The sequence below is a fragment of the Mauremys reevesii genome, linkage group 5, assembly GCF_016161935.1.
Source record: "Mauremys reevesii isolate NIE-2019 linkage group 5, ASM1616193v1, whole genome shotgun sequence".
In the NCBI taxonomy this organism is placed as follows: domain Eukaryota; kingdom Metazoa; phylum Chordata; order Testudines; family Geoemydidae; genus Mauremys; species Mauremys reevesii.
The window spans coordinates 131,335,402-131,358,986 of record NC_052627.1 but is presented as its reverse complement, the minus strand read 5'-3'; the positions used below and the strand labels follow the sequence as shown (position 1 = coordinate 131,358,986).

Below are 23,585 nucleotides of genomic sequence, written 5' to 3'. Positions count from 1 at the left end.
AGAGAAGAGCCACAGTGATTAAAGGATTAGAAAACATGCCTTACAGTGGTAGAATCAAGGAACTCAATCTATTTAGTTTAACAAACAGAAAGTAAAAGGGTGCGTGATTGGGTTTAGCTACCCAACATTGGTTCAACACGGGATAATCATACTTTATGGGTTAAGGAGGCCATGGCCCCTCATCTCTGCTGGGCATGCTTCAGCTGGAACCAGGATATTAAAGAGAGCCACTCAGCTCAGTCTGGGATGGCTGCCGAACAGAGCAGAGGTGCATTCAGGAGAGATGCCAGGGTTTTTGGCACCCTAGGCGCAGGGCCGGCTCTACCCATTTTGCCACCGGTCCCGCGGCTCCGGTGGACCTCCCGCAGGCGTTCCTGCGGACGGTCCGTCCCACGGCTCCAGTGGACCTGCCGCAGGCGTGCCTGCGGATGCTCCACGAGAGCCGCTGGACCAGCGGACCCTCCACAGGCACATCTACAGGAGGTCCACCGGAACCACCTGCCGCCTTCCAGGCAAAATGTCGCCCCCCCCCCCCAAATCCTGGCGCCCTAGGCGACTGCCTAGCTCGCCTAAATGGAAGCGCTGGCCCTGGGTGCATTGGAGGCTCCTGCAGAGAGACTGCCAGTGCTCCAGGATTCAGAGGTCATCCAGACTGTGGCTGCAACCGACCCCCAGCCGCCCAATGCCAGAGATGGAGGAGAGACCACAGAATTCCTGAGGTGGAAAGTATCCTAGGTAGACTAAGCATTGATCCAGTTGCGGCACTGGGCTTTGACTTGGCGTGTTTTGGAAGGATCCCCGCTGATTTGGTGGCAGATACCCCTGCGGCAAGACAGGGCCCTGGGCTGGGACCTGTGGAATACGTAGGACTCAGTGGAGAAGGGCTGGCCACTAGGCAACACTTCCCTGCTGCAAAAGGTGGTTCTAATGACTCTGGCCACTAGGCCGCATTGCTCTGCTGCCAAGGGTGGTTCCATTGACTTTGGCCACTAGGCCGCACTGCTATACCTAGAAGGGGAGCCCTACAGACTCAGGCTGTTTGGCCGTGGACCCTCACTGAAGGGCTGCTGCGCTGATCCCAACCATTAGGCTATGCTGCCGTAGGAGTCAGGACTGCTGCGGTGGCTAAGGAGACTAGGCCAGCTGGGCCGCCCGAGATCTACCTCATTTCCTCCACAACCTGGTACCACCCTGACGGGGTGGACCTATCCTGTGACAGGTGACTTCATGACAGTCTATAATATCTTACATGAGGGACTCATGTTTTATAACGGGCTCTTCAGTCTAGCAGAGAAAGGGGTAACTTGATCCAGTGGCTAGAAACTGAAGCAAGACACATTCAGACTGGAAATGTGGTGTCCATTTTTAATGGTGAGATAATTAACCATTACAACCATTTACCAAGGGCTGAGGCAGATTCTCCCTCACTGACAGTTTTTAAATCGAGATTGGGATGTTTTTCTAAAAGCTCTGCTCTGGGAATTATTCTGGGCAAGGTCTGTGGCCTGTGTTATACCAGAGGTCAGACTAGATGATGGCACTAATCCATTTCGGCCTTGGAATCCATGAATCCTGAATCTGCTTCAGTCACTACTGATTTCTACTGTGTGTGCCTCCATCTGACTTTCACCCTCGGTTGCAGTGTCTGAGCCAGCTCTTGGAGGTCTCTGGTGAATATAAGATCCCTCTCCTGACGGGAAGTTTCAAGCCATCTGCAGTGCTCTGCATAACCAGGTGAGGGGTGGTTTTGCTTGGATCCCTTGAGCTTAGGCACAGCAGATCTGAAGCATATTAACAATCCAAATCTATGAAATGATGCCTTACTGATTTCTGCAGGCTCAAGAGTAAGCAGATAGTGGTCTCACTTTCTTGGCTAATATCCAGCTCAGTTTGTAAAGCAATTTTACCATGTCGATTATCAGGGGAGTCAGAGTTGTACAGTAAACACTGTGGCTGTGCCTTGATTCGATGAGCTCTGCCGCTCAAAACACTTTAGCTTCTCTCATCTAATGTATTGACATTGTGTTTGATTCTTGCTGTGCTCAGTACCATCCACCTGGGGTTCAGACCTCTAGTTGGACAAGTAGGAAGTGGAAGCTTAGAAATTAATTGAACATTTTCTTTCAATTGCTTCTGATTAGTGTTTCTTTGACCATTTCCCTTCTTCCCACAGATCTGTTCTCAAGCTAGGCCGCACAGCATGGAAAATCACACAGAGCTGGTCCATTGTATAGTTCAACTAGGTAAGGGGAAGAAACTCTGAGTTACACAGTAGTTTCCTTGTAACTTCCTTACCTTTGTAAGGTATGGTAACAATAAGAGTTCTGTCATCAGCGAGGACGTGATTTCTTCCCTTGCAGCCCGTTCTTCTCCAGAGGATCTGATAGCCTTTCTGCACTCACAGCTGAAGATTAAGAATGAGGCTGTTTGTGTGACCTCTTTGAAGCTGCTCAGAGCTATTGTTGATGCTGACTGTAAGTAACACAGGAGCAACTGTGCCAGCTGCCCTCTTGGCCGACATGCTGAGGGTTGAGTTGGGGACGCCCAGGCAGGGCCGGCTTTAGGAAGTGTGGGGCCTGATTTGTGGGGCTTGTACTCACCGGGCGGTGCCCTGAGACTTCGCTGCACTTCGCGGCGGGTCCTTCACTGCCTGAGTTCGGTGGAACTTCAGCAGCGGTCCTTCACATGCCGTCAAGACCCGAGCGAGTGAAGGACCCGCCGCTGAAGTGCCACCAAGACCCATAGCGCTGCCGGGTGAGTAAAAATTTAAAAGGTCACTGGGCGGGTCCTGTTATGTGCAGGGCCCTGTCAGGCACGGGGCCCAATTCAGGAGAATCAGAGGAATCGGCCTAAAGCCAGCCCTGATCCAGAGCTAAAAGCATGAGCTACTATAGATTGAGCTAAAGAACCAAAACTTTGTAGGCCCGGCAGGGCTGTAACAGACTCATCACCTCTGCAAATGGGGCACAGAATCTCTATAACACACAGTCACCAGTGGTCTGGATATCCACTAAGGGGCAAAATGCTGCCCTAAGTTACCCCCCTATGGCCACACAGAAATCAACAGGTTCAACTAAGTGCTGAATGTAGCCCAAGATATTTTTCAACTTCAGATACAGAAGTTGACTTGGGGCTAATGCACATTAACGATAATCAAAAATAAAATAATACCCCTGACTTGATAATCGTCAGTATTAGACACTGTAGACTAGATTCTGAGTTCTGTTAGACTGTGTTAAACACAGATTGACCTCAGTCTATCTAATTCTTTTATACTATTTCCATCATGGCAGCATGATGGCACTATTTATAGAACTGGAATTACTTTAGATTTACACTAGTGTAACTCAGACCAGAGTCTGGTCCTATGTTTTCCCCATTGATTCTGTGTATGAGAGAAGCTTGGTATTATTCTTAAATAGGGCCTTTTGAAATCCGGGATTCATTCCAATGTGGAAAGTGAGTGTGTGGATCAAAGAAGTACTGTACACCTCTCTTATCTTTCAGTGCCCGAGACAAGACCTAAAAAGTGTCTGATTGTGAAGGCAGTGAAATCCACTTTCAGTGATCAGAATGCTACGGTAAGATTGTGTGGAGCAGTGAAATATTTCAATTTTTTTTCAATGATATGGGATGAATGGACATCTGGGTGGAGCTTTCATTCAGATCCAGAGGAGAGACTGCAGACTAGAGAAGGCATGTCATTATCCTGACTGTGTTAAATGGATCCATGTTTATAAGCCAAGGAGATCAAATCAAAAGCATAAGGACTCTCATATCCTATCTCCTATTTCAGGCAGAAGGGATAACAATAACTCATGTGTGTCATCTCTACCCTTGCAGGTGAGGAAGGCAGTTCTTCATTTCATCCAGAGGCTGCTCAGCTTACAAAGTGTGGAGAACTGTGCAGCTTGGGATATGGTAGCACATGTTTTCACGGAGTTCAGTGTGTCCACCAGCAAACTGGTAAGGAGACTTCTTAACACTTAAGACTCGGTCCTACCATTCTTGCATGCTGACTGCTCCCCTTGCCTTCAGTGGGAGTTTTGACTCAAGGACAACTGGACTGAAGGATTAGAGCCAGAATCTGATCAGTTATATTGGTGTAAAGTCAAGGTAACTCCACTGACTTTAGTGGCGCTACTCTGGATTTATACTAGTGTAACAGATCAGACTCTCACACTGGGTATTTACATCTAACAGAGTCATCTAGGTTCTCAACCTCTGATGAGTCATTGAAAATTCTGAAAACACCATTTTTCAGTGAAATGTTCTTGTACAAGAAAGCACATCTCTTTGTTTTCAATAGACTCTCCAGAGAACATAATGGTGCCCAATTCTGTGGCTGTTGAAGCAAACATAAACTATCAGCAAAATACCGAGGTTATGCAGGTTGCATCCCAGACTGTCAAGAGCCTGGAAAAGCTTGCTGCATATTTCCTCACTACATGCTCTAATCTACATGTACTAGTTTAAAAATGTCTTCAATCCGTATTTCTATCCATGGACACAGCCAGAGGCTCCAGAAACTTTGTGCTCCATGATTGGATCCATGATCTGTATTAACATAAACAGTTCAACTTTACAGTAAGTTGTTGAAGATCTTAGCTCTGCCTGGCCCCTTTTCTTCAAAGTTGAGCTTGTGGCAATACTTCCAAGGGTCTTTTTTCACACACACGCACACACATCCATCTTAAGGAAGGCTGCTTGTTCTCCTCGGGCCAGTTTTGCTCTCCTTTACACTGAAATCAGTAGAGTCAGTCAATATTTAGTCCGGTGTAAGTAAGAGCAGAATTAGGCCAGTTGATAGAATCACACTCACTACACCCAGACTGACCAAGCTGGTTGGGGCATCGGAACAAACAGAGTGGATCCCCCTGGTTCTGCATATTGATTTCCACTGGGCAGAGTCTGAATGTTTTTCCTCAGAGATAAAAAGATGAAACAGTTTTTCAAATTTAAAGAAAATTAACCCTGTTGGGGAAACTCTTGTGTTCAGAGAATCAGTCCATCACTTTAGGGTTTTCCTAAGCCTGGGATCTGACCCACCAGTTAAGAGTTTCCATTATTCTCTTCCCTTCAGATGTTTGTGCACTTCCAGTGCAATATAAAAGCAGGCATAGGTCAATGTTCATGATGGCTTTGTAAGAGAAGGACACTGATTCTCTAGCCAGTGTCTTGCTACTAGCTAATAAGTTCTATAGAGCTGTCTCACAGCAGGGTACAACACTTCTCACCCAGGCTATTCCGAAGAAAACACGATCCAAACCCTGTGCACTGACATCCTGCAATGTCTGGACACCTCGGTCACTGGAATGACCCAAGTAAGTGACCTGTTGCTACTGCTTCTGAAATAGGGACGTTCTTCCTTATCTTCCTTGTACCTCCCCACAAGGAAGCTTTTTGCACAGTCAGCATAATGGAGGAACAGCATGTCAGATTCATGTCAGGGATGTGACCCTTCATCATGGAGTAAGTGGTTCACATTAGAGAAAAGATAGAAAGCAACTGAACTGGAAGGAATCATGTTGCAGAGATCTTCTTCATTCTTTCCACTGTCTGAGTGCAACTGCCCTTAGGTCCCCAGGGGCTAAGCTACAAGCTACATGAGAGGGAGGGATTCCACAGCAGGATATTGGAGGTGGGGATGGAAATAGCTGCGCACTGAACAGTCTCGCTTCTCTGCAGGTGTTATGGCCAAGGCTTCTCGAATATGTGGTGCCAGCTCAGTACACTGGTACTTTGAAGCCTCTCTGCAGATGCCTTAGGAGCTGGCTGAGAAAAAGCAGCAGGAAGGAGAAGAAGCTGCTTGCCTTGACTACGGTGGACCATGTTTATAACAGAAACTCTTTCATTTATGCTCTCCAGGCACACTACACAATGAACAGGTTCAGTCTGCTCCAGTTCTCTCATCTGCAATGAGAAGGCTAAAATGAGGGATGGTCTTGTGATTACAACATGGCCATGGATGGAGCTAGGAAATGTGGGTTCTGTTCCCAGCTTGCCACCAAAATTTGATGTGACCTTGGGGAAATCACCTGATCTTTCTCTCAGCTTCCCACTTGTGAAATGAAGGAGTAATTAATGGCAACCTCATAGAGGTGCTGTGAGATGGAATTCATTCATGGCTGTAAAGCATTTTGAGAAGCTCAGACTGAAAGCACTATGGAAATGCAAATTATGATCAGCTGCATTCAACATTGGTGGGCACGTTGGAAATGGCTAGGTGAATAACATCAGCGGACTCTCTGAAAGTCTGGCAGAATTCATGATATTCTCTTTCTTTCCCTAGTGAAACTCCCTACACCCCAGGGGCTGCTGGCACGACTCCTGGTGAGTAGACCATGAGAATAGGTTTTCTGTGGAATGTGAAGTGGGACAGTTAACTATAAAATGGGTTTTCTAGCTAGATGCTTGTAGACAGGCTGAGGAATGTGTATGATTTGGATCTCTCTGTCTCTGCCCTCTCCTGAGACGCACTGTTCTGCATCCTCGCACTAGCTAGAATGCTTTCTTCTTCAGGAAGGCACTGCAGTAGAATCAACAACTCTGTTGTATGGTCTCCACAATGAGAGAGTCTGAACTATTCCTCCTTCAGGACCACACTGGTATTGTGCTGACCAAACTTAGCCTGTTCTTTCTCTCTCGCTGACAGGTAGTAGCCTCGTCCCTTATGCAGGCGAAGGACACGGATGTGCTGCCTTGCAGTTACTACAGGCCCTGCACCAAAATATCCATGTAGCAGTGGGTGAGATGTGGGGAGTAAAGATCCCATCTCTGCTGCAGTACATTGAAGGTAAAGTGCTAGTTAGAGGAGTGCGGTCCATGGAGCATAGAAGGGAAGCCAGAAAATGCAGCTTCAGACGACACGTGTTGTGCCATTCCTGTTGCAGTATGTGGGAACAGTGGGGAATTGAAATTGGGCTTCTAGGCCCTCACTTTTCCTTCATCTGGATAACTGAACCACTGGGCTAAATCTAGAGTTAAACCACTGAAGCCAATTCAATCCGGGCAGAATCAGGCCAGGAAGGTTTCAGCTGAATGGAAATTTTACAGCAGTTCCCCACACCTTTGCTAGGTTAATGTTTCGGAAGGTGAATTACACGTGAAGTTGGAGGCTAGTGAAATATTTTGGGGTTCCATATATAGTCTGATTTTGCAAACTGAATGTTTCCGAAAATTAAACCCCATGTTTACTTTCAAGGGTGATTCAATTAAAAACCCAGAGTTTTTCTTTTCTGTAAGGAAACCTGAGCCATAAAAGCTAGGTTGGCCAAGTGGGTGCCCATGTAGACTCTAGGTATTGTGGGCCTAATAATGTCTTTCAGCAATTTTACAGTGGTATGAATCTATTGACCTCTCAGTCAGTGTAGCTGCATCTACACTATGGGGTTATGCCAGCAGAACTCCAATGACGTGGTTGTGCCAGTGTAGTCTCTGTGGAGTCTGACAGACCCTACGTGGAGCACAAACCCGATATGTTTCTGATGAAGGTCAGACCCCACAATGTTCAAGTGGGTTTGATAGTCAAAAAAAGATTTTAAAAATGAGCTGTATCTTCCTAGTTGTTGCTGTACAGAGTCCCCAGTACTGCCTTGTGCCGACATTAAAGAAGGGTAGGTTAGAGCTGACATTCAGAAATGGGGCCAGATTCTCAGCTGATGTAAATCAGTATAATTCCATTGACTTCAGTGAAGCTACACCGATTTACATCAAGTTAGGATCAAGTCCAGAATCTTTTATTATGCAGGAAAAGTTTGTATTCCCATTAAACCCAGTCTTCTGATGTGCTGAACAGTTTTCTGAGATGCTAAGTACCCTCAGCTCCCATTAAAGTCAAAAGGAATTGGGAGTGCTCAGCATCTCACTCCTGGTGGGTTGACTGACCCTGAATAAAAATGCCAGCAGGGTATATAACATGATACTTTCTGTTGGTCCAACAAAGAACGTTGGCGTAGGTCCCATTTAGCCTTGAAAGCCCAGGCATGTTACAGCTTGGCAGAGCAGGGGTTTTCGAAGGACTGATTGCAAAGGAGATTCCTGGGACGACTCTTCTTGCTAACCTAGCTGATATTATTGTTTTGCCTCCTGCTTCATAGGAAACACAGAGAATTCCCTGGACCACGCGCGGTGGGAGCACATGCTGCTTCAGGTACAAGATTGCTATCAGCTGTATAGTCACAGCCCTCCCCCCTCCAAATGTATCAGCTGGGGAAAATATTAATGATAAACTATTCATTCTAAGCAGAGCTGGTCAAACCATTTCATTTGCAACTTTTGTTCAGTGAAAACTGGCCTTTTTTATTTTCATGGGACACTTTCAAATTTTTTTATTTTTTTTTACACAAAACAAAACAAAACCCAACTGGAAAATGTTCAGGTTTTTTTTTAACTGAAGTTGATTTTTTTGTTTTTTTTTCATTTGCTTTCCTGTTTGTCTCCTTCCCCCTGCCTCCCCTCCCCCCGCCCCGGCTTTTTCAGTCACAAAGTGGAAGAGGGGAGGAAAGGCCTGGGGACGAGGGATAAAGGGAAGGAAAGGGGGAAAACAAAGAACTGAATAATGGTCATTTTTTATTTTGAAAAGCAAAATATTTTTGTTTCTTTCACTTTTCATGTGTGTGTTGAAAAATCAAGAAAACAAAAAACTCCCACTTGCTTTGTGAAATGGACTTACCATTGTTCAACCAGCGCTAGTTATAAATAACTCATGCTACCACTGGGAACAACACACAACATAACCAGAAAACCAGCATGCTCATGGTGCTAATGCACCACTGGGGGACGTCGAAAGGATTCTTTTTTTCTCTTTGCCACTCAAAAGAAAATTTGCTGTGAGAAACCCCCAAAGGAAAAGAGACAAGACAGGGTTTGGTGACTGTATCTCAGGGAGAAGCCTTTCTGCTCAGAAAGAGCTCTTTGCAGCCTCGTGTAAATCCAGACAAGGAACACTTTGATGGCGAGTGCTGAAAATGAAAGGAAGGGACCTAGTGACAAATACGCCCCAGAAGGTTTGCAGTTCCATTTGGGGTTGGATTACACTCTGGAGTTCCCCATTCCAGATCCAGCCTCCTTTGAAATTCTTTGGGCTAAAAAATCAACTAAGATTAGGTTTTCTTGTGAGGTTTCTGAGATTTCCTGGCTGCTGTTCAAAATTAGGGCCTGAAACAGCAAAGTGCTGAAAGTTACTAACCTCTGGCTGACTTCAATGGGAGATGAGGGTGTGACTCCTGGTCCTTTGGGTGTCCACTGACTTAAGCTACAGGATTGGGGAGGGATAGCTCAGTGGTTTGAGCATGGCCTGCTAAACACAGGGTTGTGAGTTCAATCCTTGAGGGGCCCACTTAGGGGTCTGGGGCAAAAATTGGTCCTGCTAGTGAAGGCAGGGGGCTGGACTCAATGACCTTTCCAGGTCCCTTCCAGTTCTAGGAGATTGGTACATCTCCAATTATTACCTTGGATTCCCTGGATCTGATCTCTATATAATCAAAGGGTGTCATGTAAAGCCTTTACTGGATACCTGTGTCACATGGCTCATCATAAGCATTGCACAGTGATTGGATGGATAATATATAAGGTGCTATGGTTCTATACTGAAATTGATGCTTTTAAGGTCTGTGAGTTCGGGCTGGTCACCAGAAAGTGATAAACAAGTTTCTTTCAGGCAGGAGATGCTTATCTGCCTGTGAGTATTTATTCACAGTGGATGCTAATCAACAGAGGAAAATTCTAATCAAGTGATTGTGAAGTCTCCAGAGGAGATTTGATACAAGAAAAACAAGCAAACAATAGGGGTACCCTGTTTTCAAATGAAGACAATGGATGCGTGGAACTATATCTGAGGTCCAGAGGTATCCTTCATCTATTGGACGAACTGACAGCTCCTTGTCTTATGAATGGAGGATGATCTTTGGTCTGGGTGTTTCATGCTGGGAGAGAGATTTGGGGAGCCATCCTTTGTGAGACAGGGAATATTTGGTTATCTAAGTTCAAGCTCTAGAAGTGTGTTAGGATTTTATTTTTACGTAACCATTTGTTTACATTAATTTTACTTGCTGCTTCTCAACTCTCTGATCTTTGTCAATTGAACTCTGCTTGTTTTCACTATAAATGTATCTAAGTGTGTGAAATGGAGCGGTGATGCTGAGGTGAAACTGGTAAGGTGATGTGTAGCAAACCTATGAATTCTGTGAGTGTCCAGTGGAACAGGGGCTGACATTGTGGGGCTGCAGAGAGGGCTCGGCGGTTGGACTGTACCGATTGCTTATCTGTAGAAGGAGAGTGGAACCTGGATGGGGTGAGAAGGGCGTGCTTGTGTTTCCTGTGGCTGGCTGAGTCAGGAGCTAACACCTGGCAGGCACAGAGAAGGTTTTCTGATGCTAAGGGCAGGGGTAGTGAGGTACCTCACAACCGGGGGACCTCAGGAGGTGGCAGAATGGGTTCATAGCACTTCAGAGAAGGTGCCTGGTCCTTCGTAGTCCAGGGCCCTTTGCTCAAAGTTTACTAGACCCATCCTCCATCCACTATAAAATCACTCCTCAATGGTCAGATTTCTTGGCTCCATCTCATTCTCCAATTCACTGTTCATCTGGATTTGAGGACTGAGAGGAATCATCACACAAAGGTTAAAGAACAACAGCAGAGGAAATCTGGGTTGTCGATGTTTATAGTTCTCAATAGGGAAATAACCTTCCCATGACACCTGAATATTGGAAAGTTTACAAGAGAGAACAAGGAAGAAAAAAAACCACCAAACAAATAAACAAACAAACCCCCACAACAACCCCCAAATTCTTGCAATTAACCATCTGCTTTAACTCTCTTCGTTTACACTCAGTTCCTAAGAACATCTCTGGGGATGATAGACGACAGTGCCTGAGCAGCCAGATAAGCCTTGAGTTGAACCAGCAGATGGCCAGCTATGCCAGCCCCTCCCTTGAGAAGGTTTGTTCTCTGTTAAGGCTTAGTTTCTAGTTAATTTTCCTTGAAATTCTGATTGGGGCTGCATAAGGCTTCTAAAGGCTTCATTACTTTATATTTTATTCTGCATATAAAATTTGTTTTTACTTGTTCCCTGCTCTCTTGCCCCCCTGCCCTTCCAATATTTGCTTGGACAGGCTGCTTGTCTGTGCTGCATTGTTGGTTCTCTGGCTGGGCTAGATGATGGGATGTTTCTGCAGTGTGGGTGCTTGGACTTGGCTATCTTGTTCTTTCCTGAGTGTTGCTGAGCTGGGTCTGTACTGACTGGCACGTTCTGTTACTGGTATCTCAATGCCGGTCTCTTTCTTTCAGAGTTTCCTGTATAAGGCGCTAGGAACGTCCTTAGCAGTTTGCCAGGACCTGGTCCATATTAAATCACAGCTTCATCAATTTTTGACAGCAACAGATTATATGGAAGCCCTGAGAGACAGGTGAGGACCCTGTCCCTCTCCCCGCTTTACCAAGTAACCCCTGAATGCTCCCTGTGGGGCTCAGCTCTGAGCTGGCCTGGGACAGATGCTATTTTGCTTCATATCCTCTTCGTTGCTGTTTCACTCAGCCCCCGCTGCCCACGGGTCTGACGCCTGACTGGCGCTTTACGCTCCTTCAGCTGAAAGGAAGAGACTTGTGGGTTAGATCCTAACCAGTATTTTTCTTGGGTGACAGGGAGTCATTTCCATCCTCGCACTCTCTGCTGAGAGCCACTTGACCTCACCCTGAACGCACTTCAGGAGTTTGGGGCTACAATGAGCAAGGTGAAGATTCCTGGGTTCATCAGCCGCCTGAAGGTAAAGGAGCCAGGGGTTCTCTCCAACTTCCTCTCCTCTATAGCAGGGGCAGCAGCCCCAGGGTAGTGTCTGCTCTGCTCAGCTTGCATTGTCCCCAGTGTGTGCGTCTACGTGACGCCTGCAGTTACAGAGAGGAGCACACTCTGAGCTGGGGTTCTCTCAAATGATTTTTATCATTTGATGTCTCATGGCTTGAGCGCCCCTCCCATGCACAATGTGTGGGAACTACCTCAGTTGCTTGCATGGAAAAGCATTTAAGGTATTTTTAGCGTTTTTTAAATCCCAGTTAGTAGCTGGAAATGAGGAGGTGTTGCAAACAACATGTGGCCAACCAACCTGCTTTAGGTAGACCACCAGTGGGCTACGGATGACAATTATGGAACCTGTGATTTAGAGCAGTGGTTCTCAACCTGTCCAGATTAGTGTACCCCTTTCAGGAGTCTGATTTGTCTTGTGTACCCCAAATTTCACCTCCCTTAAAAACTACTTGCTTACAAAATCAGGCATAAAATTATTAAAAAGTGCCATAGCACATTATTACTGAAAATTGCTTATTTTCTCATTTTTACCATATAATTATAAAATAAATCAACTGGAATATAAATATTGTACTTGCATTCTTTGTAGTCTGCTGTAAAACTAGGCAAATAGCTAGATGAGTTGATAAACCCCCTGGAAGACCTCTGCAGACCCTCAGGGGTACACAAGTAGCTCTGGCTGAAAACCACTGATCTAAAGGCTAGAGCAGGAGACTAGGCCTCTGGGCTTCCACTGCTGGCTCTGCCATTTACTCACTGTGCAGCCTTAGGCAAGACATTTAGCGCCTGATCTTGTACCCACCAGTGTCAATGACTAAGCTCCCGTGTACTTCACTGCTGTAGGTTCAGCATTTTAGGCTCTCTGTGTCAGAGTTACCTAGTGGGAATGATGGAGATACTAATATCTCCACGCCTCACAGTTATTATATTGCTTAAATACTTTTGCAAGTGGTTTGAGATCTTTGGCTGAAAAGAGCTTTGCAAGTGCAAGCTGCTATTGCTGCTGTGAGGAATTCCTCGGTCAGCAGCAGATCAGAATTCCAAAGCAAAAGGCATCAGAAGAACTTTCTGATTGTCTAGGACTACCACCATGGGAGAAGAGGCCAGACTCGCAGCACCCTGATGCTGACCTACAGCAGCGTGGCTGTCCATGCTCCAAAAGACCAGCTTCTCTCCCGAGTAGAGGCAGACATCACAAAGAACATCCTTCTCCATTACAGAGCCAGTTGTCAGGTAAGAGCTTTTGCGTGATAAATGTCACATAACTCAAATTTAAACCTGTAATGGATGGAGCATGAGCTGTCACATGTTGTATCATTTTTGTTGCTCTTCTTGTATTCTCTCTAGTTTTTCTATATTCTTCTGAAATTCTGTAGACCCCAGCTACACAGTAATTCAGATGCAGTGACACTCAGGCTATTCAGAATAACACTCTAACTCCTCATATGGATGTGTATCTAGCTCTATCTTTGCTACCCAAGAGAGACTAGTGCTAGCCTGTATTTAGTTGATTTGCTCACTACTTCCCTTACCTCTTATCTGTCGTCTTGTTTGTCTGTGTGCTTTATTTCTGTTCCCAGGTGCCTGACTGCTGGTCCTGACTCTCATCTCAATGCAACCTCTCCACGTCACTTTGCCATTCAGTACTGCCTTGTCTAACTGAGACTCTCACTTAGGCATTGCCAAAAACAGTTGAACCAAACTGAGATCTTCCAGTAGTTCACAAATGCAAATACTACAGAGGATGGCCCCTGATATTGACTCCTGCAAAACACCCTCTCTGGATACCTTTCCTGCCTTTTGGAAGATTTAACAATAGTGATTTCTCTCTGCTCCATATTCACCAGCCAGGACATTTTGAGGATGTGTGTTATGTGGGACTATCTACATTGCTAATAGCTGTTTTATGCTTTCGTTTTTCAGGTGCTGGGCATCACTGTTGCAACAAGGTACATTCTAAATAATCTGCCCTCAGCTCTTGCATTTTCTGTACACAAGTTGCTTGTTTAAATTGCACAGAGCTTGGTTTCCTTGCTACATCAAGCAGGAGTCCTGGCTGCTCTGGTGTAAGTAGGCCTGGATTTATTTGATGAACCTGGGTTTTCTTCTTCTGAGGTGGGTGCAGAGCCAGAGTCCACTACCTTCTGGGGTCTGGGGACACCTCTCCTCTCCCGAGGCTAGATTTAATTCCTGATCTTTATCTTCTGGACTCTGGTTCTTCTCTCAGTTTCTCATCCACATCCTCTTGTTTCTCCTTCTGGATTATGTAGGACATGAACCTAAAATTAACCCTCATCCAGAATGTCATGGAGATTAGCTGTGCCATCTTGGAGACCAGAGACTCCCAAGAGTTCGAATTTCAGACAAACTGGAGCTCCTTGGCTACATGTTGGTGAGTGATTAGGAGCTTTGAGGACTGAAGTACAAGAGAGTTTGTTGTAATGTAATGAGACTGGTTTTCTGGGGAGATGATATTTTATCCATTGGCTGTGACTGTACTACTGCAGTCTCATGAGCTACCTGCATGGCACCCAGAATGCTGGGTCCACTCTGAGCTTGGCAGGATGCTTACATATATTGTGGGCTGTAACTGGAAGGAATGGCTTGTGTCTTGTGAGTTCTCTTTCTGTCCTCTGTATAGCCTGCAGATGGCCCTACGGCCCATTTCTGAGGCAGAGAGCCTGCTGGGCACGGTGTCTGTTTATTCCAGGTCTGGCATATGGCCCTGTTTCAGGGTGTGAGAGGAAGGCCTCTCTGCCTTTCAAATCCATTTCCATTTTTGATGTCCCCATTCATGCATTTCAGGACTTCATTAAACGGAACCACTGGATTCCTGACATCTCCAGTTCGCTACCAGGCAGTTCTTGCCATTGGACATCTGAGTTAGGCTATTTTCTGCCATATTTACTGTCACTGTGATGCCTTCTTATTTGTTAATTCATGAAAGTCATGTTGTGAGCAGTCTAATGCCTGCAGGGGTTGGCTCACCAGGGCCGCCTGGGGAGCAATGGGGCAATTTGCCCCAGGTCCTGGACTTTGCAGGGGCCCCCACGAGAGTTTGTTCAGGGCCCTGGAGTGGGGTCCTTCACCCGGGGCCCTGGAAAATTCTCACGGGGCCCAGTCTTCGCAGCACCGGGCGGGGGGAACTTCCGCCCGGGACCCACCGCCAAGTGCTGGGCCTTCGCGGCACCCTCGCCGAAGACCCCAGGCCCCCTGAATCCTCTGGGTGGCCCTGTGGCTCACATGCTGCTCACCAGCAGGACTTCAGTTCTTAAGGATTTGAATGTGTCCATTTGGGGGTTTGTGCTCGAAAGACACAAGATTGGAGGTTGTGGGGCATGCAGTACAATGGAGCAGAGTTCAGATTGGGAGGGAGGTGTCTGGCTAGCTGGCAGGGGGGAGGAAGCTTGTGGGTTTCTCTAAAAGGAGATTTGAAGTTTTAGCTTTACTTCTAGAGGAGCCAATACTTAATAGAGGTGCAAAGTGAAGGGTTGTTTGCACTTGGGGTTCTAGATTGGGACAATCTCTAGTCATTGGACCCATTTCTTTTACTTGGAGGTGGTACTGAGTCTAATACATGACTTTTCTCTCTATCTTTCTTCTGCCAGCAAGCTCAAACCATCTCTGACCATGGAGGAAACCTGTGAGCTCCTTGGTCAGTGCTTCAAAAGTTTATTTCCCCTTCCTCCCTTGGAGAAGATGAAAGAGGAAGACGGGACAGCAAAGGATGCTCTGCATATACAAGTACGTGACAACAATTCTCCTCCGCACCATCCACTGTATTTCTGCCCAGCAGGCACTGGGTGATGGCAGTCACACATGGCCTCCCTGGCAAGGTTATGGTTAGCTTTCCCCAGCCCACACACACAAATGATCTGTGCTGAGCCTCACTCCTTCTTTTCTGGTTTCAGTCACTCTACGTGAGGTCCATGGAAGCCCTTGGCAAGCTAGTGGAGACTTTGCTGGAGGAAGAACCAACCGCAGACTGGTTCCAGAAAATGTTTGATGAGTAGACCATTGAACCGTGGTGGAGATTGTTTCTGTGTTACAGCAGGGAAGAGTCAGAGATTTAGGGGTCAAGCTTCAGTTGTGGAGGAATTTTCCACAATGGAGTGAATTTTAGGAGAAAGCACCCAATTCTTCCTGGGATAAGCGGGCATGTGCCCCACTGAAATCCACGGAAGCTAGGCCATTTTATGCCAGGGCTGGATTGGGACCAAGTTCTTACAATGTTGTTGACACTACTTGGAGCGGCAAGAAAATCACCACTGCAGTAGCCAAATCGAAGAGAACCAGTTGAAACTGATCACTTCTTCTAAGAGGAATTCATGAATATTGAGTTAAGCCCTGTGTATGGAAACTCATTCAGAGGAAACTTCCTGTTCCTCAGACATGAACAGAATATTGTGAAGGGCTGAGGGGTGGGAAGTTTGATGCACGTTCAGTATAAAATGAAGTTATAAAAGGAGCTGGGCTGGGGGACTTCTGCTCTTATTCAAATTAATAAAAAGAAATGCTCCTCTGTCATGTTGCCAATCAATGTGGGAGAAGTTGCCCAGGAAACAGACCACAGCAGCAGACATCAAACAGCATGCAATGTGCTAGACAGCTCCCATCAGACAGTCTACAGCAGACATCACATACACGGGCCCAGATTCATCTCTCATGTAACTCCTTTGGCTTCAATCACCAGAGGTGAATCTGGCCCCTGGGACTTGTATATCTAAGGGGCTCTTCCATTAGACATGTGATTCCTTTGCTACATGGAGGTCAGATGCTTTGGAGAGGGATTTTAGTGACAATTAAACCTGTTTAAGAGGAACTTTGGGAGGGATTTTCTGGTACTAACTCTGTCCATTCCCCTGCTCTACCAACAGCTCCTCAGGACATGGTTCAGTTCAGGAAGGAGTGGAGAGAGAGAGGCCTTGCAGGCCAGCACCCAGCTGCTGACTGCCTATCGAGAGACAGTTCATAGCACAGTGAGTATAGCCGCACTTTTCCTTGAGCTGACTTCCTGCTTACGCCAGATCTGACACTCAACGCAAATGCATGAAAACTCTTCCAGGACAGCAGCTGGGATCTCAAGGTGACTAACATCCCTCTGCTTCCGTGAGTGAGAGGTTTACACAACAATGCTGTGAGCACACTGCGGGCAGACTGCAAGAAGTAGAGGGAGACAACTGCCAAACTGATGGCTTATTCTATCATTAGATTCACCAAGTCAACCACAAAAGAGCTTCCACCCTAGTTAACAAGATGCCAAACACGGTCCCCTTTTGGCATTCCAGACCTTGGCTCCCATCTAAACAACCCTGTCTTGGAAGAGGTGGGAGGGATAGCTCAGTGGTTTGAGCAGTGGCCTGCTAAACCCCAGGTTGTGAGTTCAATACTTGAGGGGGCCATTTAGGGAACTGGGGTAAAAATCTGTCTGGGGATTGGTCCTGCTTTGAGCCAGGGGTTGGACTAGATACCTCCTGAGGTCCTTTCCAACCCTGATATTCTATGTCTAATATAGTGAGGGGTTACTGGAAACCTGATTCACCATATGTGGGGTTCACTGATCATAAAGGCCCAGATGCTTATCCCCAGGTCAATGTGAATCTCAGGTCTTCCCCAAATATCACGCTGTCAGCAAATCCTTAACTAAATCTAAGATTTATTGTTAAAAGAAAGAAGAGTTACAAATGGGTAAAAGATCAATATCAAGACAAGTGACTTTCCATGTTCATATTTCAGGATCACAACAGTGATGGAATAAACTGCTGGTTTGTAAAAGTCTCTCTGGAATCATCCCAACAGATCAGAATCCAAAGGCAGCTTAGATGTAAAGTCTGTTAGTTTTTCCAGGCATTTTCCAGGTTCTTCCAAATGATTATTTGGAAGATCTCTGTCCTATGGCTTACACTGTCCCTGTTCAACATTTAAGCAGTCTAGTGATGATAGGATCAGGCCTGAGCCTTCTCTTTTATAGCTATTCTACCAGGCTGACAAGCCTACCTCACAGAAATTGTCACAGAAGGCCCTTCCCCAATGCGGATGGCCTGTTGTACTTTGCTTTGAAGATAATCTTCTATTTCCTGTGCATACCCAGTAAACTAGTTACATTCATTCACATAAGGTAATTAGCCGTTCTTCCATTATAACACAGATAGTTAAGCTGAAGATAATGTAGAAATGATTGGTTTCTGAAGTGTCTTACATCTTTGATTTTAAGGCTAACTGAACACCTTGCACACATAATTAAGGCAATTAAGCCATGAAAGGAATTAGCATCTACAAGCTAATTTAGTTACATTGTGAAACTTCTAACCAGGTATAGATAACTACAGACAAATACACTTAGCATCTATTGTTCATTTTGAATGAGTTGATGATTGCTAGTCTAATACATCTCTTTGAAATTCACATGCACGTGAATTGTCTTGACACAGTAGAAGTGCCTCTTGTTAAGTTATTATGGGTCATACACAGGTTGACTGGTCTGCCAGTGTCACAAATGCATTCTTGGTTCTAGGCTCCCAGGATGCTAAAGCTGAATTTCTATGTAATCAGCTAAGAACATAAACCATAAGAGTGGCTATCCTGGATCCCCAGAAGAATGGTTCATCTACCCAGCATCCTGTCTTCTGACAGTGGTGGGTGCCAGATGCATCAGAGGGAATGAACAGAACAAGGCAATTGTCAAGTGAACCATCCCCTGTTGGACAGTCCCAGCCCCGGCATCTGGCAGTCAGAGGTTTAGAGACATCCAGATCATAGAGTTGCATCCCTGACCATGTTAGCTAGTAGCCAGAGATGGACCTATCCTCCGTGAACTCATCTCATTCTTTTTTGAACCCAGTTATACTTTTGGCCTTCACAACCTCTCCGTGGCAATGAGTTCCACAGGTTGACTGCATTGTGTGAAGAAATGCTTCCTTTTTTTGTTTTAAATCTGCTGCCTATTAATTTCATTGGGTGACCCTTGTTCCTGTGATATGTGAAGGACTAAATAACACTTCCTTATTGACTTTCTACACCAATCATGATTTTATAGATCTCTATCATAGTCCTCTTAGTCGTCTCTTTTCCTAGCTGAAAAGTCCCTGTCTTTTAATCTCTCCTTATATGAGTAGTTGTCCCATATGCCTAATAATTTTTGTTACTCTTCGTATTTCTTCTGATTCTAACATATCTTAGTTTGAGATGAGATTTTACCAAACTGCACGCAGTATTCAAGGTGGGGTACTGTGATTTATAGCGGCATAATGATATTTAATATACTGCTTTATTATCGATCCGCTTCCTAATGGTTCCAACATGTTAGCGTTTTGACGGTATATATGTATAGATGTTTTCAGAGAACTGTACAATGATTTGAGGTCTCTTTCTTGAGTGATAACAGCTAATTTAGAATCCCCATCCGCTTGTAGCGGTACAATTGGGATTATATTTCCAATGTGCGCTTACTCTAGTTCAGTATAGGAACTTCAGAGGCACAATGTTACCAGACGTGCCCACTAGGAGCCTGACACTTAGGGTTACCTTATGGCGGGCAGTTCTGTATTCTATTAATGTGCTGCGAAAGCCACTAGGTGTTCTCCTAATTTACTCCTTCTCTATAAGTCCCCTCCTGAATGATTTCCCGCAGTGACCTAGTTCCCCAGGGGATAACTGTGAATCAGACGAACAATGCACACACACTAGTGAGAGCAAGAAACAATCAGCACTCCCTAGCCAGATCTCATATATGCCCTGCACACCCACTAGTTACAGCAATTTTCTCTGAAGCTGCCCTCCCACCACTTACAGGTGCCTCAAGTTTAAATACATTCATTTTCTCTCACAATTTCCTCACACTTAAGTATCACCAGACTGGGGGTAACCTAATTTTCACAGAGTGTAAAACCCTAAAGAAGTGCTGTAGAGCATTTTATGGGGCACTACAGGATCATCTTAGCTTAGTACAGGAAGTATGCCATGTGCAAAGAAATAAAGCCAAACACAAAGAGTGCAAATTGAGAGAGAGAGAGAGAGAGAGAAACAACCAGCTTTAGGAACGAAGTACAGGAAAGCCAGTGGTTTATTTAAATTGTAGTGATAACCATACCAGAGGGCTAAAAACAAACATGTTACATTTAAAGGTTAATACCTATGGTAGAAAGAAACAGAGAGAGAGGTGGAGATGGATCTCACCACCCATGAGGGTTAAACTGTGGTCAGTTCAGGTGGTGGTGATAGCTCAAGGTCCTGAATGTTGAGACAGGTAGAGCCCCAGCACGATCAGTCCGAGATGAAACCTATGGAACTGATGCAGAGTCAGGGTCTATACATCAGAACCCCAGCCTGGGCATAGGTAGGGGTTTTGTAGAGAGCGTGTGCAACACACAGGGTTTTAAGGGAGAACACTAGATTTGTTTTATGGGTAAACTGGATGGCCTGGCGGCTTCTTTAGGCTAGACAATAGAGCTGATAACTCTTACTATGGTGTTGTTTTCTTCTGGGAGCCTACAAGGCACCTAGGCTAAGTTTCCTCTGTGTATTCTCGGGATATGAGTCAAAGATTTATTACTAGGAATCTCTCAGTCTGATAATTGCTGGAGCTGAGTGTGTGCAGGCGTAGGTTCATTAGCAGGCAGGCATCTGGAGCAGGGATTCCCCTGAATGATTCAATGCGTCTCCAAGTTTCTCTAGTCCCAGAGTTCAGTGCAGTTCTCTGTTCTTCATTCTTTATGCTAATTCTCTATTCCATCTTCTTTCATGCAGATGAGGCTAGGGAGTTGTTTCTGTTCTCTTCATTATTCTGTATGCAAATGGAGATGTCTTAATCTTGTTCACCCTTTGTCAGGAGGGGTCTAGTGTGTCTCCCAAACCCTTCGCTAGTGTTTTCTGCAAGCCTCTTTCTCTGATCGGTTTTGGTTCAAACATGTAGATCGGAGGTTGGGGGTGTCCTTCATGAGTCACACAGGCTAGATCCTGTGCCCTGGTCCCCAAAACACAGAGGAGCTGATGGGTATCAACAATAAAGATGCCAAGTGAAGTCTAGTACAGCTGGAGAACATTCATTCTTCATTCTTTTTAATTAGACTCAGGAAACTTTAATCAGTTTGGATCTCTGATTGGAGCAATAGCACAACACAGCTGTGATTCACTGGCCACATCTCGTCAGTGGGTGGTTGACTGTATCAGCTGCCTTCTCTGTATACAAGGTGAGGAGACCTTTAGCAGGTATAAGTAATTCTTCCCCATTAGCAGGTATAAGTAATTCTTCACCTTCTTTCACTGTTGTAATGTCCATTTTTCTGCCTGTCTAGTTCTTTCTGTCATGTCTGTTGGCACTTAGATAACAGAGTGGTGTGTGTGGCATCTTGTAAATAGCTCATTAGAAGAGACGATTATGATGTGTAAAGAGCGTGGCACACTTCTGGGAACTGTACAATAATAAATGGTCTGCACCAGGTGTAGATAACTGCTCAGTTCCTTAGGCTTCTCTACACAGGGACACTGAGGAGTTAATCCAAATGAACTAAAGGTGTAAATTTAAAGTGGCATTAAACATGTGTGAATGCTCTGATTCTGGAATTAAAATGGCCCTTCTTAATTTTAGTGAATTACATGAATCTTCTTAAACTAATCTGAAATAAGGCTACCTTTAATTCTAAATGGAAAAAGTGTGTCTGCAGAGGTGCTTAATGAAGTTTAACTAATGCAGTTTGAAATGAATTTGGATTAGCTTTCTTGACTATCTCCATGTAGACAAGCCCTTGGTACTAAACATTTTCATTCTCTTTACCCTGCCACTGCTGTATTGAGGGGTTTCTGGAATAATTCTTTAAACAAAAGTTCTCTCTTTTCCGGTAGCCTCTGTCATGAGCATTCAAAGCTATTGGAGTAAGTGTAGGCCATTTTCCCTTTGTGAAAGAGTGGGACAGGGGTAGGCAAACTATGGCACGGGTGCTGAAGGCGCACGTGAGCTGATTTTCAGTGGCATCACACTGCCCAGGTCCTGGCCACCAGTCCGGGAGACTCTCTGCATTTTAATTTAATTTAAATGAAACTTCTGAAACATTTTAAAAGCCTTATTTACTTTACATACAACAATAGTTTAGTTATATATTATAGACTTCTAGAAAGAGACCTTTCTCAAAACGTAAAAATGTCTTTACTGGCACGCTAAACCTTAAATTTGGAGGAATAAATGAAGACTTGGCAGCACTTGAAAGGTTGCCAACCCCTGGAGTAGGATATTCTTTTCACCTAATGGGATAGATCTTGGTTATCATTTAAGGCCATTTCCAATTAGGGCGACCAGAGAGCAAATGAAACATCGACAGGGGTAGGGGTAATAGGAGTCTATATAAGAAAAAGACCCTTAAATCGGGACTGTCCCTATAAAATCGGGACATCTGGTCACCCTATTTCTAATTATTATTAATCAGTCCTAAAAAAGAGTGTTGGTGATTTGGAAACAGAATAAGGAACTCCAGTCTTTGAGTGTACAACATAGAAATCCCAGCATTGTTTAGAAGTGACGGATGAGCCTGGGTTTCTGCCAAAGGTTTTGTCCAGCCGCATCTCATTTACAATGAGAGTTTGGTGGAGGGATTCACCTCTACATTGGAACGTCACATCTACCTGCATGAGTTGTACTTGAATGTGAGATTAGATGTAGATACTGAGAGCAGAGATGCTACTGAAACCAGACACACCCAGAAAGCTGCCCAAGCTGAATATGGTGCTTGGTCAATCCTGTATCAGTCACAATAACATACCACTACTGTTAACTTTCAGACATGTAGGTGTAATCCCGACTCCATTATAGTCACCAGGAGTTTTGCCATTGACTTTGAAGGGAGCCAGGATTTTACACTATGCTGATAACAGCCTAGCACATGGATCCTCCTGTATGAATATCCATGCAGTAGAGGTTCAGTTTCATTAGTCGTTACAGTACTTTTTCTCCTTTTCTCCACTCAGGCCAGCCCATGAACCTGGGGTCAGCGGAGGAAGAGCTGAGATGTCTCCGTGAAGAACTAACAGCAGCTCTGGACCCTGAGGCTCTGTTTCAGGCATCTTCCAAAATGGCCAGGGTAACTGACTCAAAAACTTGTGCGGATGTTCTAGTGACCAGGCACCTGCTCATTTTACATTTACGCATTCATGATGCCTTTCCATACTTGAGCGAGCTGCCAGCATTCGTTGCTAGTAACCAGCAAGATGCTTTTCATAATGTGTGCTATGAATGCCATGTAAATCCAGATTCCACAGAATGCTGCATGCCCATGAAAATGCACACGCAGATGCGCACACATCCAGCTATCCATGAGAAAACTCTGTTAGTGGAACATCAAGCTGAGAACCCATCCAGTCTTCATTCTGTCACCTTGTGGGTTTGCCTTAGCCTATATTTGTGTGCATGCCTCTTTGACTTAATTTTATATGTTGTATAAAGGTGCAGTGTATCTAAGAGAATACAGACTGGAAACTTACCTCCTGCATATCCAGTACAATGTTGTGCTAACTGTGCAACAGAGGCTTTTCCTCGAACCTGATCTCATTAGTGTAGAATACAAAAATGTAGTATATAGACTATGGAGAGAATTTTAATCCCAAATGGCTAGGATTATATGAGACTAATTAACAAATTGTTAATTAATCAGAGGGGTAGCTGTGTTAGTCTGGATCTGTAAAAGCAGCAAAGAGTCCTGTGGCACCTTATAGACTAACAGACATATTGGAGCATGAGCTGCGGGTGAATACCCACTTCTGCCGGATGCAATTTGCTGATGCATAGATCTTTTCC

The 23,585-nt window shown here is 45.1% G+C and overlaps 2 protein-coding genes across 2 annotated transcripts in view; both read left to right on the top strand.

The window, feature by feature from the left end:
• LOC120406881 (maestro heat-like repeat-containing protein family member 2A) overlaps positions 1-23,585 on the top strand; it is a 282,231-nt gene that overhangs the window by 109,465 nt on the left and 149,181 nt on the right. The window lies entirely within an intron of this gene.
• LOC120407098 (maestro heat-like repeat-containing protein family member 2A) lies at positions 1,644-6,302 on the top strand. Its single transcript, XM_039542438.1, has 7 exons — positions 1,644-1,734; positions 2,174-2,243; positions 2,361-2,474; positions 3,508-3,581; positions 3,844-3,966; positions 5,689-5,832; positions 6,293-6,302. Exons 2-7 carry the CDS (start codon positions 2,201-2,203, stop codon positions 6,293-6,295), a joined length of 501 nt encoding a protein of 166 aa, XP_039398372.1. The 5' UTR covers positions 1,644-1,734; positions 2,174-2,200; the 3' UTR covers positions 6,296-6,302.